At 35.0% G+C, this 17,367-nt stretch overlaps 1 protein-coding gene across 1 annotated transcript; it reads right to left on the bottom strand.

The window, feature by feature from the left end:
• Positions 1-453: 453 nt before the first annotated feature.
• On the bottom strand, positions 454-2,893 carry LOC126632906 (uncharacterized). The gene is made up of 5 exons (XM_050303438.1): positions 2,514-2,893; positions 2,314-2,387; positions 1,538-1,667; positions 1,094-1,414; positions 454-993 (listed from the first exon to the last, which is right to left on the bottom strand). Exons 1-5 carry the CDS (start codon positions 2,628-2,630, stop codon positions 721-723), a joined length of 915 nt encoding a protein of 304 aa, XP_050159395.1. The 5' UTR covers positions 2,631-2,893; the 3' UTR covers positions 454-720.
• Between the last annotated feature and the right edge of the window lie 14,474 nt (positions 2,894-17,367).

The following is a 17,367-nucleotide window of genomic DNA, read 5'->3' as shown; positions in this document are numbered from 1 at the left end:
GGCTACAGCTGCAAAGTTTTAAACTCCAGTTACCGGCCGGATCAAAATGGTCCGGTTGCGCTCTTCACAGATATGTTTCACAGATTGAGGCAACTTCAACAAGTACAAGAAGCAAGCTTGTCCGAAAAGAGGTTGGTTTTCTATGGGGAATCCAGAGCTCCATAAACACCTAATTCACATCAGTTCTGCCAACCTTCCTTAAGCACAAGCTCACAAGCAGATTCCTCAATATATTTCCGAGAAGCGGTTTCCTCCAAAACACTACATCTTTCTGACATACAAGAAGATCTGAACTGATGATCTATCATTTCCACTCCTCGACCTATCACCACTAGCCTAACTCCATTTTAATGCCACTGAATCTAGGTTTCTTGGAGTTCAAAGTACAAACACAAACAACGCATAATAGCCAAAACGATACCAGTAATCAATTTAGAGCTACTAATCCATAGATTAAAACCCGGTAAAACAGCCCAAGCACTTCATTAAGACAAACACTGAAAGAACACAAAATATGGACATAGACAACCCAATTAGCAGATAGTCCATAGCTCTGGCCGACCCCGTTATAACCTAAAACATAACTCCCAAAACCCACAATGAACAAAAGAAAAGGTCAAATAATATAGTATCACGTCCTCCCGGCACTAGGAGAAAACCAGAAACAAAACCAGACACCATGTGATCAAATAAAATAACCAAGTTAGACCTAACATGATGCTAAACCAAGGCAATGCTGCTCTCTCCACCTGGGGGTTTGCGTACGCCTCCTAAGTAGTCTCGAGCCTCCTTTTTCCCATCCGCAAAGATGTTGCTGCCACTCATCTCTCGTAGTTTTGCCGAACTCAGTGGCTTTTCAGCTGACGATGGAGGAACATTACCCTTGAATATATCATTTCCTGAGAGCTCAGAAAATTTCTTGTCATATATCTTCTTGGCCGTCTTGGGCGCTGGTTCCTCAATGGATGTTATATTGCTCTGACCCCCACCAGGCTATTGCATAAAAACCAAATTCACAAGTCAGATGCTTAATGCCACATAATGGTAACAGATAATGATATGTATCAGGCGTAAAGTAACGCAGTTCACTTACATTAGAAACCTTAACAGATGTGCGACCGTTGGGTGAAGTAGGTTCTCCTATCTCGATGCTTCCTTTCAAGGCCAATGCACGCGGGGCAGTAGTAGTCCTGGGTAAAATTTCAGGAGGGGGCGCAAATATGTCATGCCCACTAAGCTCCTTGAATTTAGACTCAGAGAGCTGCTTCTTCAGCCTTGCCTCTCTCTCTGCTTCAGTTTCCAAGGTCCCACTTAGCTCGCGCTGCTTTGCAACTTCGGGAATGGTGGTAGGCTTTTTAGGAGAAACACCCTCTTCATCACCAAACGAGATATGACTGATTCCAGCAACCGCTTGCTGCCATTTCCGACCATCAGAAGAAAAATTCAGCAAGAGGGTTTTGTGCTAAACAGACATACCACACTATAGCATCTATGTTTTACTAAAGAACCTAAAACTTGACCACATATTGATCGGTACCTGGTACATACGGATTCCGGGTTTTGGGGTAGGGTTCGCACCATCAGCTTCCGCGGCATCGTTTTCTGCTTTCGGTGCAAAAATGCCGCTCCCGGTGATCTCCTTCATCTTATGCGCTGAACAAGGTTTGCTGGAAATTTCATAGTTAAACAATGTTAGAGGTCTTCCATATTACATTCCATTACATATTTTTACCACATCCTGTATATTTTCACTACATAACGTGATTCAAACTTTCCCCAAAACAAAACAAATTTAACATTTTACGAAAATTACAAAACCCATCATAAATCCATACATAAATTCAACATTATAACTCAGTGATTAAAAAATACAATTTTTTTGGGGTGAAATTTGCAAAATTTATACAATATGGAAATTTGAATTATTTATGTGGATTCATAGGCCAATTAATGTAGATCGATCACAGATCATTGACTCAATCAATCTTCAAGTTTAAAAATCCAATTTCCATATTAAGAAGGGGAAATTTACTGGAAAATACCAAGTAAAAGTTCCAATAGAATATCCAAATAACAAAAAAATAAATAAAATAAAAAGCAATATTTCTTTTAAAAACAATTTGGTTAAAAAATTTCCTTAATTTCGTTTTTTTCAAATTCATAAGCATTGAAGGAGAAAGACCTGTTGCAGGTAGATTTCTAATGGCCACAAACAACGAGAACAAAGAAACTAAATTTGGAAAAACACAAATCCCAGAAAATAAAATGCGAAGGAGAATTGGAAAAGCAGATGCAGGAAGAAGCAGATCTGACCGTTTGTTCAAGCTCTCGACCTCTTCGTCCGTCACCTGCCCTCCAAACACCACCTTTCTGATCCCATCCGACGGCTACGATCAATCCCCAAAACAACACCAAACAAACAATGAATCATCAAATCAAAGAACAAAACGAGAGAGAGAGAGAGAGAGAGAGAGAGAGAGAGAGGGAGGGAGAGGGAGAATTTGGAATGTCACCTGGTGAGGCCGAGAGGCGGAGGAGGGAAGAGGAGAATCAGCAAGGGGAGTCTCGGACCAGGTGAGCAGATCCGCGGTGGATGTATGGGGTTTCCTCACCGGAGTGCTCCTCTCCATTTCGGGTCGTGCCTTCGGATTCTCACACCGTCCGATTCACCACCACCACCACTGTCGCCGGAGCTCGCTGGCAAAATGACGGTACTAACCTCGTTCCGGAACGTTCCTCTGTGTCTGCTCTGAGGTACGGAGTGGAGTGGGGGGTATTTTAATGGCCTTTTTGGAAAGGGTGGAGTTGAAGGGAGAGTAGGAGGAGGTGACTTGGAGTGAGCTACTGACTCTTCCCTTTTTTCTAATTTCCCCCTTTTTTTTATCTTTTTCTTAAAACGAAAGGATTAATGTGGGTCGGGTTTTATTTATACGCAAAAATATTTGAAAACTTGTACCGCGTACAAAGATATGAATAGGATTATCATCGGATTATTTTTGTGAGAATTACGAAAATTCTTCAATAATATTTTTTTATTGTACATCGTATGGTTAGTTTTTATTAGATATTGTTTATATTTAATTTTAAATAAAAAAATTTACAATGATATCTGAACTCATAATGTACGATAAACGAATGTGATTTGAGGATCTCGGAATCCTTACAAAGAGGATCCGGCAAAGATCCTCTCTCCTAAGATATGGCCACCCACTGTACAGCCACATAGCGGTTAATTTAATTTGATTCAATTTGAAATCAATAGAAGTAGTATATATTTATCCATCATTAATTATTTTGATTATTTCATTCGAAATTATGTTAAATAAAATGATAAAAATATCCTAGATTTTTGTCAAACAAGAATTAAGAATATTTTTATCACTTTAATCTTTATTTAATGAAAAATTTTCAAGAAATGTCCTCGGTGTTTTAGACTCGGGCGATTCAGCTGCTGATGGTTTGATTAGGAAGGGTTGGTTTTTGAAATTTTGAAATCCGGCCCTTGGTTGCGTGGGTGTAGGAGATAATGTTATCAACGGTCAGATCGAGATGACGTCCCCAGAGTGCGAAGGATTTGAAATGCATTATCCAATTATTTGAACACAAGTGGGTTTAATCCCGTGCGGGATGATGTATTTTGGGCTTTAATTTGAGTTCAAGTCTCTTATGTCAAAACTCCTAGTTTTAAGCATAAAATACTTGAAGCATATTACCAAACTTAGTTGATGTCATATCAGTTGAGAAATACAGTAGATATCCTTAAAAAGAAAGTTAAAATTACCATCACTCAAGGATCATGTGCACAACTAGAAAGGTCTACTACATTCTTCTTGAAAACGAGACAATATGTCTTGTAATCGAATGATATTCTAGTCTTCCTTCTCTTTTCAGAGCATATCCGCAGGAGAATTCAATACTTTTTGGTCGTGAATATTTGAATGGGACAAACTGTCATGTAGACGGAAGCCCGATCTAGCAATATCGAATGAGTGAAGTAGGGTAATGGCAATTGTGAAGCTCTTTCGTCAAGTGCACGATCATGATAGGACTCGAGGAAGATGCCCCAGGCTAACTTCGTTCCAACAGCTATAGTAAGACGGGGATGGGCCTTATTGATTTCAATGATGATAGATTCATCTGGAAAGACTCGACTTTATTGATTTCGACGATGATAAATACATTTGGAAAGACTCAACTCATGAAATCTTCTCAGTTAAAATTACGTACACAAATATAGAAATATTCATTTGGAAAGTAAGAAGACTCTTTGACATCTTCACATTTGCAAAGAATTCTCGACGTAGTTACGTAATTATTGTATGTATAATATCTAAATGACGCAATAAGATTCTTTTCGATGAAATGCTAGCGAACTCTATGTATTTAATATCATTATGTAAACAAAGTCAAAAAGCTTGTTGAACAATATTGAGTTGTTCTGCAAGAACTAAGAAAAACTGCATGATTTAGAGGTCTCCACCTCCCTCCATGTGTATTTTGAGTTGTGAGTGCGTGACCCAGAAGTGCAAAATCTCGGTCTCATTCGTGGGGCAATGTCATGTGTCTTGCCAGCCAGTGTTTCACGTGTACTCTAAATCTTGCGTAAAGCTTCTCTCATTCTCTCCCGGTTTCTCTTTCGTCAGAGAATTCTCCTTTCTTTTTTTTTTCTTTTTCTTTTTTAATATTTTTCCCATCTCTTCTATCGATGTATGATTTTTTTTCTTGAATTTTTATTTTTGCAGATTTTCTCGTGAACTAAACTGTTATAATTGACTAATTTCACCATACGTATAGCGTTACTTATTCACATTTCAAAGGGTGTGGTTTCAATGTTTTAGTCTATAGAGTCTATAGATTGGATTTCCACAACTATTAGATATTTTATTTTTAATCTTAATCATTCATTTTCTGTACCACTCAGTGTTATGCACTATTAATGAAAAATTACGTTTCAAGAAATAAAAAATAACTAATAACAAATAAAAATGAAGGTAGGGGTGCATCTCTGACCATGCTTTCTATTTTTAAGTCAAAATTTAGCTAAAAAGAATATAGAGTTACTTTAGGAGCCCCCTAGAAAATTTCGACTAAAATTTTAGAGAGAATTCGAATAGGATAATACTTGCATTTTCTGTCGGGGCTCATTCCCCTCTTGCGAATAATGTATCTTAATAGAACAAGTTTCATAATTGGAACCATTAAAATTCTTAATCTTCATTTGAAGATCACTCCTCCAAAATATCATATCAATTGAAGATCATTGAGTCATTCAAATGTATAAAAAAAATTCAACGGTGCAAGTATTAAGTAAAATATTAATGATGAACCATCCATTTATTTGATATGTTTTGATGATTAAACGATCTCCAATTCGAATGATTTTTTGTAGGATTGATCTTCAAATGAAGATTTATAAATTGAACAGTTCTGATCGTTGATTTTACTTGGTCACAACACATTTTTTACAAATGAGAAAATTATTTTAAAATTTGATACAAACTCGTTGGGACATACTCTAAGGTTCTAAATCATGATTTTGGTGTCTTAAAAAATTAATCTAGTTCACCAAACTCGAATTTCAGAACGTAGGACTAACCGTTTCGTAACTTAATTAAACTTAATCGCCCTATAACGCTTCTTTCAATCCTAATTTTTCCATAGCAACTTTCAGAATATATTTCCGATGCATAATGAACTTAATATTGATATTTACTTTCTTTTTACACAATAAATACATTATACGCTGGAAAAATATTTTGCAAAGTGCTAAGAATTCATTGCGATATTGTCTACTATGATAAAGTCCTAAAATAATTTTAATCAAGTAAAAAAAATAGAATTTAAAGAAGCGTTATAGGGCAAGGAAGTTTAATTAAGTTACGAAACACTTACTCATATGTTTTGAAATTTGAGTTTTGGGAAATATATTAATATTTACAACACCAAGATCATGATTAATTTAGAGCTTTAGAGATGTGAAAAACGTCTCAACGAGTCCGTAGCAACTTTCAGGAAAGTTTTCGACATATACTGGATTTATTATTAATACTTTCTTTTGTTTTTCATAAAAATTGATAATAAATACGTAATGCACGTCGGAAAACTATTCCGAAAAGTGCTATGAACTTGTTGCGATTTTTTTACTATGATAAAGTCCTAAAATAATTTTTAATCAAGTATAAAAAGTTAGAATTGAAAGAAGTGTTATAGGGCAAGGAAGTTTAATTAAGTTACGAAATCGATAATCCTACTTTTTTTTAACAAACGATATTATGTACACTAAAAGGAGGCATGGACTTAGGGCTAGTTTGGTATTGCTGTACTTTGAAAAAAGCTGTTGTGAAAATAAGTGGCTGTGCTGTGAGAATAAGCGGCTGTGAAATAAATCAGCAGAGTGTTTGGTAAACTTTTTTGTAAAAGTGCTTTTGCAAAAAAAAAAAACAGTCTGATAGTGGGTCTTTTCATTAAAGGAGCACTGTAGCTCCGTGTGCTTTGAAAAAAAAAACCAGTTTTCCAAAGCTGCAAATAGCAGCTTCACCTTTTTCCTTTGATTTCAGCTTATTCTCACAGCAGCTTCCAAAATAAGCCTTTTTTTTTTCAATATACCAAACACTTAAAACCCTCACAGCTTTTTTTCATGGGTGTTTTTTTTAAGCACCTCACTCCCAAACCACCCCTTAGTCTTACAATGGGCTAGCAATAATGTGGTTCAAATTCGCCTTTAGCAAGAATCGAACATAAGATATCTAACTTACAAGTGAAGATGAATACTGCTATACCGTAGTAGTAAATAGCCGTTAGTCCTACGTATTGAAATTCAAGTTTGGGGAAACTAGAATAATTTTTTAAAACACCAAAATAATGATTTTTTTTTTTTGGACAAACCAAAATAATGAATTATAGCCTAAGATACATAGGAATGTCTTAATGAGTCGGTATCAACTTTTGGAATATTTTTACGATGTATAATTTATTACTAAATTTTTTTATTTTACTTTAATGTATTATTCGTCGGGAAAAAATATTCTAAATAGTGCTACGAATTTGTTGCGATGTTGCCTACTATGATAAGTTCTAAAATAATTCTCAATTGAAATTGGTTCCAAGTGGAATAACCTGCAATTTAAAATCTATATGCATGCTTGTCTGACTAGTTAGCAACACTCATCAACTAAACTCAGATATGTTAGTTTACTCACAGCAAAAGAAGTCAAATTAAAGTTCAGTTTAATTAAAAAGTTCCTAGTTAACTAAGATCCAGTTTAGTTCACATTTTAATATTGACAAGTTTAGTTACAAGGACTTATCTATTTGTGGATAATGATGAGCATATATCACAAGCAAACGGAAGATGAGTAAACTAGTAAAACGATAAATTGCATGAGATGTTTTTTGCCGGAAAAAACCAACCTTTGGATTGAAAAACCAGGGACTCTCCACTGAGTCCAATCCACTAGTGAAATCAAGATTCTTACAAAGTAACTACACAAGCTCAATTCCTAAATATTAATGTACAGAGTAGGTTATACCTTTGTACAACCTTGCATTTCACGAGGTGAACTCCTTCGGTCTACACGAAGTGGCAACTCCTCATGAGCTCTTCACCTTGTGGCACCGAAATCCATTCAACTTATGCAAATGATGTTATGATGAAGTTGATGCAAATCTGTATTCAATGTCTAGTCAATTTTACCAATCAAACACTTAAAAGATGAAACTGAAACGAATCCAAAAAGAGGTCAGTTCAAAGATTTGAAACTTAGAAAAACAAAAACTTGACCTAAAACAAAGATCAAAATCACAAAAGCAATGCTACCCTAATATGCAATGATGTGGGTACTTAGTGCATGAGTGTGATTTTGTGGCTAGAGTTTTCAAGTAAGAACTAAGGGGCAACTCACAGCTAAAAACAACCATTATTAGAAAATATAAATCTTCTAGCCAATCTAAAATGAAACCCTAGATTGTGCTTTTATAATGGGCTAATGTTTGAAACAAAGCGAGGGGATGGAAAGGCCATGTGTTCATGTGCAAAAGCAATCAGAAAAGATCTAGGGTTAAAAAAGACTATAGGAAAAAAAGTTGTCGGATGGCCCATGTAGGTTGTCTTAAAATGTGTGCCCAACTTGTGTGAAAGCAGCAATAAGTTTTGACGAGACAGAATCACTAGACAGAATGTATTGGAAATAATGACATGAAGTGCATATCTATGAACAAACTTTTGATGTGAGAAGTTAAGCTCTTAAAGTGATATTTCCAGCAGCATGATCCCAAAAGTAGTAATTTAACCCTAAATCTAACTAGAAAATGTATGGTACAATTTACAACATTTGACAAGGGAAGCCAAAACATTAAAACTAGACTTCACAATCTGCCCATTTGGCTTTCCTTGACAAAATAACCCAAACCCTATATCTAAATTCACTCAACCTCACTCAAGAGAATATAAGGGATGAATCTTGCAAAGAAGTACTCTTGACAAAGAACAAGTGAAAAGTTATCATGGTTAAAGCAATTGCAAAAAAGTAAATTGTTTAGCATATTGTTCATGATTGCAACATAACACAAAATTTTAAATTCTATTTTTCTCCCCAATTTAGTCATGGCAAAGACAGAGGATGTAAAATGAATGATATGCCCGTTTCATTAAACAAAAGAAATTGACATATAAATTGAGTTCAACAAAGAAATAACCACCACCACAACTAGACATATACAAAAATTATCAACTAAAACATAACATAACGGAGTTTAAGCACACGATACAATTCTCAATACCAAAATATATAGTGCACAAATCAATTTAAGGGATATGTTCAAGATAACCAACAACAACAAATACCAAGAGTAGCACAACCACATTATACAAAAAAAAAAAAAAAAAAAAAAAAGAGTTTCAAATTACAACTTAAGCACAGAAATCTGACAACTTAGCAGCAAAAAAATGAACTCCCTCATAAGATGTGCTCTCCTAACAACCTACACTCACAAACTACATTCCCCCATTAGTTCACTTCACATACGCTAGAACTCCTCGGATTGAGATGATGCTTTCGAGTGAAGTGGTGAACCAGTGGCCTCGGTTTCCTCAGCAAAGTCTTCTTCAGGATCTTTTTCAGGGTTTTCTTCAACTTCATTCTCTTCATCATCCGAGTATGTAAACCTTACATCCTTTGCCATGAGAATTGGATGAGAGGGAGATTAATGAACTTTATGAAAGGTTCATTTACCCTTGGCAACAAAGATGGTAGTCATTTTTACAGCAACATCACCAAAATGACCAAATGTAGTAGCAGAGAAATAAGAAGCAAATGATGAGGCCACAAGACATTGGGGTGCAAGTTTAGATGGACGCACTGACGATTGAGGTACAAACGATGATGGGCCCATAGATGATTGACTTAAGGATTATGGTGAAGGTGAGTGACTTAAACGAGGTGGGGATGAGGACTGACCCAACTTGGATTGAAAATCCACAAATTACTTACGGAGAGAGTTAAGTTTAGATTCGAGATAAGCAATTTTTCTCTCTTGAGAGACATTTGGTGGTGGAAAAGGATAAGAATCACCATAAGCAACGACACACATCACATTGCTCAGGTCAATGAAACCTTTGTCCAAGTCTTTAGTGGATCGAGGCCAGACATCATCCGATCTAAATGGAACCCCAAGACGTTTATAAATGACGGTAATTAGACAAGGATGGACAGTGGACACACACTGTTCTTTTTCGAGACGATTGATCTTGGACATATTTGAATGAAATATTAAGTATCCAAATGGGACATTAGAAAGGCTCAACATAGCATGTAAAACTTTGGCTGACTTTAAGGTGCGATTTCCTTTATTGAACGTACATAGAACATTTCAACGAAGGAAATCAGACAAATTGCTATAGAAAAGCTTGAGGCAAGACTTGGATCCTTGATTTTGTATCAAAGGAATGGAAGGGTCTAAATAAGCTTCACGATGATAGGCTTTCATGTCATAGTAACTTATGATAAAGTCAAAGACATGAATACTAAAAGCATTTGATAAATCTAGACCTAGGATATCACAAATAACACGGGAATCAAAAGATACATAAATGCCTCGAACAAAGACTTTACCTTTAAAGTCCGGGAAATTTAAAGGAATATTAGCATAAAATTCTTAAACAACCGAAAGATTAAAAGAGGGAGGTGGAGAGTTCACCTTCTGTAATATTAATGATTGATGAGATCATCAGAGAGCATTACATCCTGAAGAGGAAGATCATCCCAGATGATTTTTTCTTTCAGGAACTACTTTCCTATGAACAACAACTTTATAGAAATTCAAGGTCTGAGTAGTTGGAAAAAATTGAAGATCGACGACAACAGATTCATTCGTAGTAACCTTGGCAGATCCAGACCATGTGTGCTGACGAATAGGTGGAGAGATTGAACTATAATGGTGAGAGGAAACATTTCTCGTAGACATGATTAGGGTTTACAGCACAGAGAATATGAAGTTCAAACAAGGGAAGGACCTGGTAAGAGAAACCACCCGGCTGAAATGAGGTGAAAGTGAGAACCTAGAAATTTTAGAAGGTAAAAGCCTAGGATACAGTGAGATTAATATGGGCCCTAGAGATGACATAATCGGTTGAGATTTGGAGGTGAACACATAAAATGCAAGGACAAAAATACACTTAATGAGCATATCTTTTCTAAAGATTACTTGACACTAGACAGAAAGAGAAAACACCCAGTTTGAACACAATTTGGTGCTAACTAGAGAGAGAATCACACTAGGTGAACTTCTTTGTGCAACTTTGCCTTTCACGAGGTGAACTCCTTTTGTCTTCATGAAGTGGCAACTTCTCCTAAACTCTTCACCTTATGGCATCGAAATTCAATCAACTTATGCAAATGATGTTATAATGAAGTTGATGCAAATCTGAATTCAATGTCTTGTCAGTTTCACTAGTCGAACACTTGAAAGATGAAACTCACGCAAATCTAAAAAGAGGTCAATTCAAAGATTTGAAACTTAAAAAAACCTGAGCTAAAACAAGCGTCAAAATCACAAAAGCAATGCTACCCTAATATGCAATGATGTGGGTACTTAGTACATGAGTGTGATTTTGTGGCTAGAGTTTTCAAGTAAGAACCAAGGGGCAACTCACAGCTGAAAACAACCCTTATCAGAAAATATAAATCTTCTAGCCAATCTGAATGAAACCTTAGATTGTGCTTTTGTAGTAGGCTGATGTTTGAGATAAAGAGATGGGATGAGAGGCCATGTGTCATATGCAAAAGTAATCAGAAAAGATCTAAGGTTGAAAGCACTCTTGGGGAAAACGCTGTTAGATGGCCCATGTTAGCTTGTCTTAAAGTGTGTGCCCAACATGTGTGAAAGCAGTGAGAAGTTTTGATGAGACAAAACCACTAGACATAATGTACTAGAAAAAATGACATGAAATGCATATGTATGAACAAACCTTTGGTGTGAGAAGTTAAGCTCTTGAAGTGATATTTCCAGCAGCATGATCCAAAAAGTAGTAATTTAACCCTAAATCTAACCAGAGCATGTCAATATAATTTACAACATTTGACAAGTGGAGCCACAAAAAAAAAAAAAAAAAAAAAAACTAGACTTCACACCAATCAAGTACAAAAAATTAGAATTGAAAGAAGCATTGTAGGGTGAGGAAGTTCATTAGTTTTTTTGTTATAATTTTTTTATTTAACAAATGATATTATCTACACTAAAGGGGAGGGGGTTGGGCTTAGCCTCACAATGAGCTAGCAATAATATGGTTCAAATTCGCCTTTGGTGAGAATCAAATATAAGATCTCCCACTTACAAGTGAAGAGGAATACCACTAGACCGTAGTACTAAGTGGCATGAAGTTTATTAAGTTACAAAACACTTAGTCGTGCATTTTGAAATTCAAGTTGGAGGAACTAAATTCAATTTTTAAAGCGACAAAATGAGATTTCAGATCTTGTACGTAGACAACGTCTCAACGAGTTTAATTTCAAAACGACACGTTGCGGCATGTTAAGTGGATAACCCGCTATTGGGGCCTGACAACGGTTTTCTCAAGTGTTGCCACATGTATGTTTCTTTTCTTTTTTTTCCATTTGGATTTAAGTTTTTTTAAGGCTTATTTTTTGCTATGCTCTTTAAAACTTGATTTTAATCTCACTTTCCCCCTATAACTCAAAAGTCGTCAGTTTACTCTCTGAAACTCAAAATTCGCTCCAATTTGCCTCTTAAACTTGATTTTGATCCCATTTTGCCCCTTGAAACTCAAAAGTCATCATTTTAATTTTTTTTCCATCTCTGCAAGTCAAGCACAGCAACCCCTAAAAATTTCAATTCTTAATTTCTTCTTTTAAACTTAAATTTTTTATTGTTGAATATTAAGGCATAGTGGAGATTTTTAATCAAATTCATTGGCACATATGGCATAGTATTATTGGGTGGTGGGTTCCACATACATTTTAGGGGGCTACCTTTGAGCTTTTAGGGGAAGAGAAAGAGTCCACAAGTCAAAGTAAAACGAATTTTGAGTTTCAGGATGTAAAGTTGTGCCTCTTTCATTACAGGGGCAAAATGAAATCAAAATTATGTTTCAAGAAGCATATCTAAAAATAAGCCTTTTAACCAATGTTCCCTTTAAAATATTAGAATAGTAAATTAAAACTCTCTACAATCCCTTAGTCTTCAAGCTTTCCAGGTCCTTAGGTTCTCTCTCCCTGTCTCTCTAGCCTCTATCTTCCATCAAAGAATTTGGGATCTCCAGAAACTATTTTATGGCAAAGGAGCTTCGCAACTCCAGTAAGAAATTGCAGGTGGCCAGAATTTGGACACTTCCATGCCCACCACCACACTCACATCTATTAGTAGTGGCGAAGGCAGGAATTGTCGCCAAGGGGGAGGGGGTGCAATTTAAAAACGCAAAAGGTTCCAAAAAAATGTAGACAACCAAATCCTTTTACATAATAGACAATATCAATGTCATTCATAATGTATCAATACAAACATGTTACAATTGTTGTCGGTGAAGTTTCATGTCATGAAAAAGTCGTATAATAAGGCTCATTATCAATAATAGGAAAGCATATCTCTCAATGTAAACAACTAAACTATCACTTAACGATTGATGTCCTAGTGATCTCCCATTTTGTTACCAGAGGTGTTTTGAGAATATTCATAGTAGAAAATGCTCTCTCCACCAAAGTAGTTGCAACCGGTAACACCGAACCCAATGTAAGAAGATTATACACTAACTTGTAGTTTTCACACCTCTCGGTCTTCACCAATTCCTTTGAAAGGTCACCAATTTCTTTTAATGATGAAAACTCACTATGCATTTTCATATTATGAATATAATTGTCATATTGAATTGGAAAATTCATGAGGTTCACACGATCAAAATCTTGAGGATAAAATTGGGTGAAAAAAACTATTTTTTGTCAGTCAAAAGATGAAAAATTATTCACTGAACTCAAACATGTCATACAAAGAAGCAATTAGGTGGTTATTTTTATTAAAGTGATCATTCAATTCTTGGAGTTGCATATCAAGGACTTGAAAATAGAGGTCCACACGATAGTAATAGAAGTTTGTGAGTTTTGGAGCTTTACGCTTTGATTTTCTGTGTATAAAATGAAAATCCTCAATATTAGGAACATCACTATCATTTTCCTCACAAAAGTTTTGTACATCATGAAACAAATCCTCAAATTCATCATCTCTCAAAGATTGTAGTCTTTGCTTGCATAATTCCACCAACACCATTGCATTCACAATATGTAGATCTTTCTTTTGTAATGCTTCTGATATCTCATTTGTAATTCCCAATATAAATCTCATAAAAAAAGGTGAAATACAAAATCAAATATTTCTTGGAATAACCTATTTGCTTCACCTAGATTAGCTTAGTTGCAGTCACCTTTAATCAAGCACCTCCACCACAGGTTGAAACATAGCAACAATACTAACTACAGTACCATAATGTGAGCTCCAACGTGTATCACATTGACGTATGAGATTACTTTCTTGATTTAATCCTTTAACTCATTTCAAGAACACCACTATCAAGAGCCTTCTTAATTTGCTCTTCTTGTTTCTTTCTAAATGCATCACGATGTTTATATGATGATCCAACAATATTAACCAAGGAACTACCATTTATGAAGAAAGTGGCAACATCCTTATTTCCCTTTGCTACAACTACAAGAGCTAGTTGAAATTGGTAAGCAAAACAATGAAACATAAAATGCTTGAAGACATTTGTTCAAAATCTTTGTTTTAAGACCATTTAGCTCACCTCTATTACTAGCTTCATCATAGCCTTGACCTCGTAACTTGGACACACTCAAATCTTTGTTTTAAGTCCCAATCCCAAATGACATCGTAATGGAGGTGGGAAAGGCAAAATTCGCGGAGGTTGTTGAAAACGAAGGAGCATTTGCTTAGTGCTCCGTATCTCACCAGGTGCTCTAATTCCAACAAAACTGAAGATACGTTACCTTCTAACGTTTTCTTTCGAAATTGCAATTTTAATAAAAAAAAGTCGTATCATCTGAAGATATTTTACGTAGTATGGAAGTGAAACCCCATTTCTCGTTCATAAGATTTGTATACTTCATCATCCTTCCATTAAATTATATTCTGTGTGACCAATAATCATGATCATTATTTGATAAGTAACCTCCATTGATCAAAAGATGAACAGCTGCCCATCACTGTGAATAAAAAATACTATATTAATTCCATTCCCAATCCAAGTTCCATTTTTGTATTACCATCCCACCTAAAACTATTCCATATATGGTATGGTGATCATGATTTTCAGATAGCTATTATTTGCAGGTTTGTAGATCGCTATTTCATGATTACTGACCCCCTCGTGCATATTTAATTGAACAATTAGGATAATAGGGTTAGGTGAAAATCTATTAGTAGCGAGTGGACAATTAATTGAAGGGAACTTTAACGAAAAGCACCCGGTACTGTTCACTTTAACGAAAAACCACATTTTTACACTAAAAAGTCAATCCTGGTACTATTTACTTTACCCTTTATTTTGTCCTTATCATTAAAACTCAAAGTTTTCAAGCCCTTTTCATTAGTTTTCCTTTAATTGAAGGATTAAAATTTGAATTTTGAGTCCAATCGCCTTGGATGCATATTTTGAGTCCAATATTTTCTTTTCCAATGAAGTTACTGCATGCCACTGGAGAAAGATGGCAAAATCGTGCAACGGAAATGGCTTAAGGCTTAAGAGTTGATCCTTTCAGGAGTGGTTAACAACCCACTATTAATCACATTTATATTGTCCTTTAATTGTATCTTACTATGTATTAGCATAATAAGTGTAGGTGTTTTATCACACAATGCTTTGGTTTTAGGCTTATTAATCGAAATGCCCTATGAAACTGTCGTTTAGTCTCAATTTATCCTCTGAAATTAGTTTTGTCTCACTTTGCCCCTTAAAACTAACATTTTCAATTCTTTTGGTCTCACTTCACCCCATTCCATTTAAAGAACTGTTAAATTCAAGGGTATTTTAGATATTTTACTTTTTACACATTTATTTACCTCTATCCTCCTCAACTAATCTCAATTATGTTTTTAACAACTCTAATTCAAACTCATGAGTTTTCGGCTATTTTTAAAATAAATTATTCAATCAATAGAAAAATCCTGAGTAACAAAACCATTATATCAAACAAAATAAGGATAATATTTTGTTCTTAAAGTCATTTCACTTGCAAGGCATCCACGTATTAGCTCGAAACTTTGCACTTGAAAAGTACTCATTTCAGTATAAGGGAAACATGATTAGCCTATCTCAAGATATCTTTCTAATTGAAATTGGCCTAACCACAAGTTTTACTCATATAAAAATGATCTCAGATCAATTTCACTAAATATAATCTCAAAAGAACCATTAAGCTATCATGTCCAAAATACTCCCAAACCAAAAAAAAAATCATCTAAAGAAAATGCATTGTTTGCAACCAAAAGTTTCACATTGTTGCTCGAAATTTTTCTATTGATTGAATAATTTATTTTAAGGTCTAACTCATGGAGTTTGAATTAGAGTTGTCAAAATGGAATTGAGATTGGTTTAGTGTAAGTTAGTGGTAAATAGCTGTGTAAAAAGTAAAAAGTCTAAAATACCCTTGAACTTAACAGCACTTTAACAGAATAAGGTGAAGTGAGACCAGAGAGTTGAAAATGTCATTTTCAGGGGGCAAAGTGAGACAAAATAAGTTTCTGGGGGTACATTGAGACTAAATGGCAATTTCAATGGGTATTTCAATTAATAAGCCTTGATTTTATTAAGAGTGGGACAATTCATTGTATTGAAACTTATTTTGTCAATTTTCTAAGGTGAGATTCTTGTATTATCTAACAAAAACTACTCATTGTTGTTTTGAAATGTAACGCATCAAATTATGACTTCAACCAAGCCATCACTATTACGGTCTTACGATATTCATTTTCAATTGTAAGTCAAAGATCTTAGGTGTGGGTTATGTTATGAAATTATATTATTATAGATTGTCCCATAGTGCGGCTTAGCCCAACTTTCCTAAGAAAATTTCACTTGTACATGACACACTTGTTACATGGTGTGCCATTTTACAAGTTACAATATGGATGTATGAAATGACTGATATGTCATTTCTAGGGTATACTAATAAGAAATCAAATACCTGTGTTATATTTTGAGTAAAGTAGTAACACTACCTAACGATATTCTAGACACACAGGAACATATTTATGCGACTTAGTTAGCTTGTTTTCTTGCATTTTTATAGCTAGTTTCTGTTTATTATAGTGAATTAAGCTATTTTCGTGTGTTTGTAGGTCCAAATGACAAAGTTGGCAAGAAAGTGCAAATTGGAGCAGTTTTGGGCCAATAATGGATAGCACATGTGGGGAGCACTTTGGATGGACGTTTTTGAAGTTCAAAATGCTAGGAATGTGTTGAAAAGATGAAGAAAATGAATTGGGTAAAGTACGAAAAACTACCTCAACTATTAGTGTCACGACGTTTTCATACCTCATCTTTTAAAATTGACAATGTCATACCTCATCTTATGAATTTGTGCCAATATTATACTTTCCGTTAGCTTGGTGTGAATTTCTCAGTTAAATGCTAACGTGGCTTGATCCGAGGCCCATTTTCTATTAAAAAATTATTAAAAACAAAAAAAAAAGTCATTTAATATTTTTTAAATATTAAAATAATAAAGAAAAGTTAAAAAAAAAAAAAAAAACCAACAATCAGTTTGTCCCCTTCCCCCCTTCTCTCCATCTTCTTCTTCCCCCTTTACTACAACTTCAACCTAGAAAAAAGAATAGAAAAAAAAAAAA

This window comes from Malus sylvestris, chromosome 8 (genome assembly GCF_916048215.2).
Source record: "Malus sylvestris chromosome 8, drMalSylv7.2, whole genome shotgun sequence".
In the NCBI taxonomy this organism is placed as follows: domain Eukaryota; kingdom Viridiplantae; phylum Streptophyta; class Magnoliopsida; order Rosales; family Rosaceae; genus Malus; species Malus sylvestris.
This window is presented reverse-complemented; position numbering and strand designations above follow the sequence as displayed.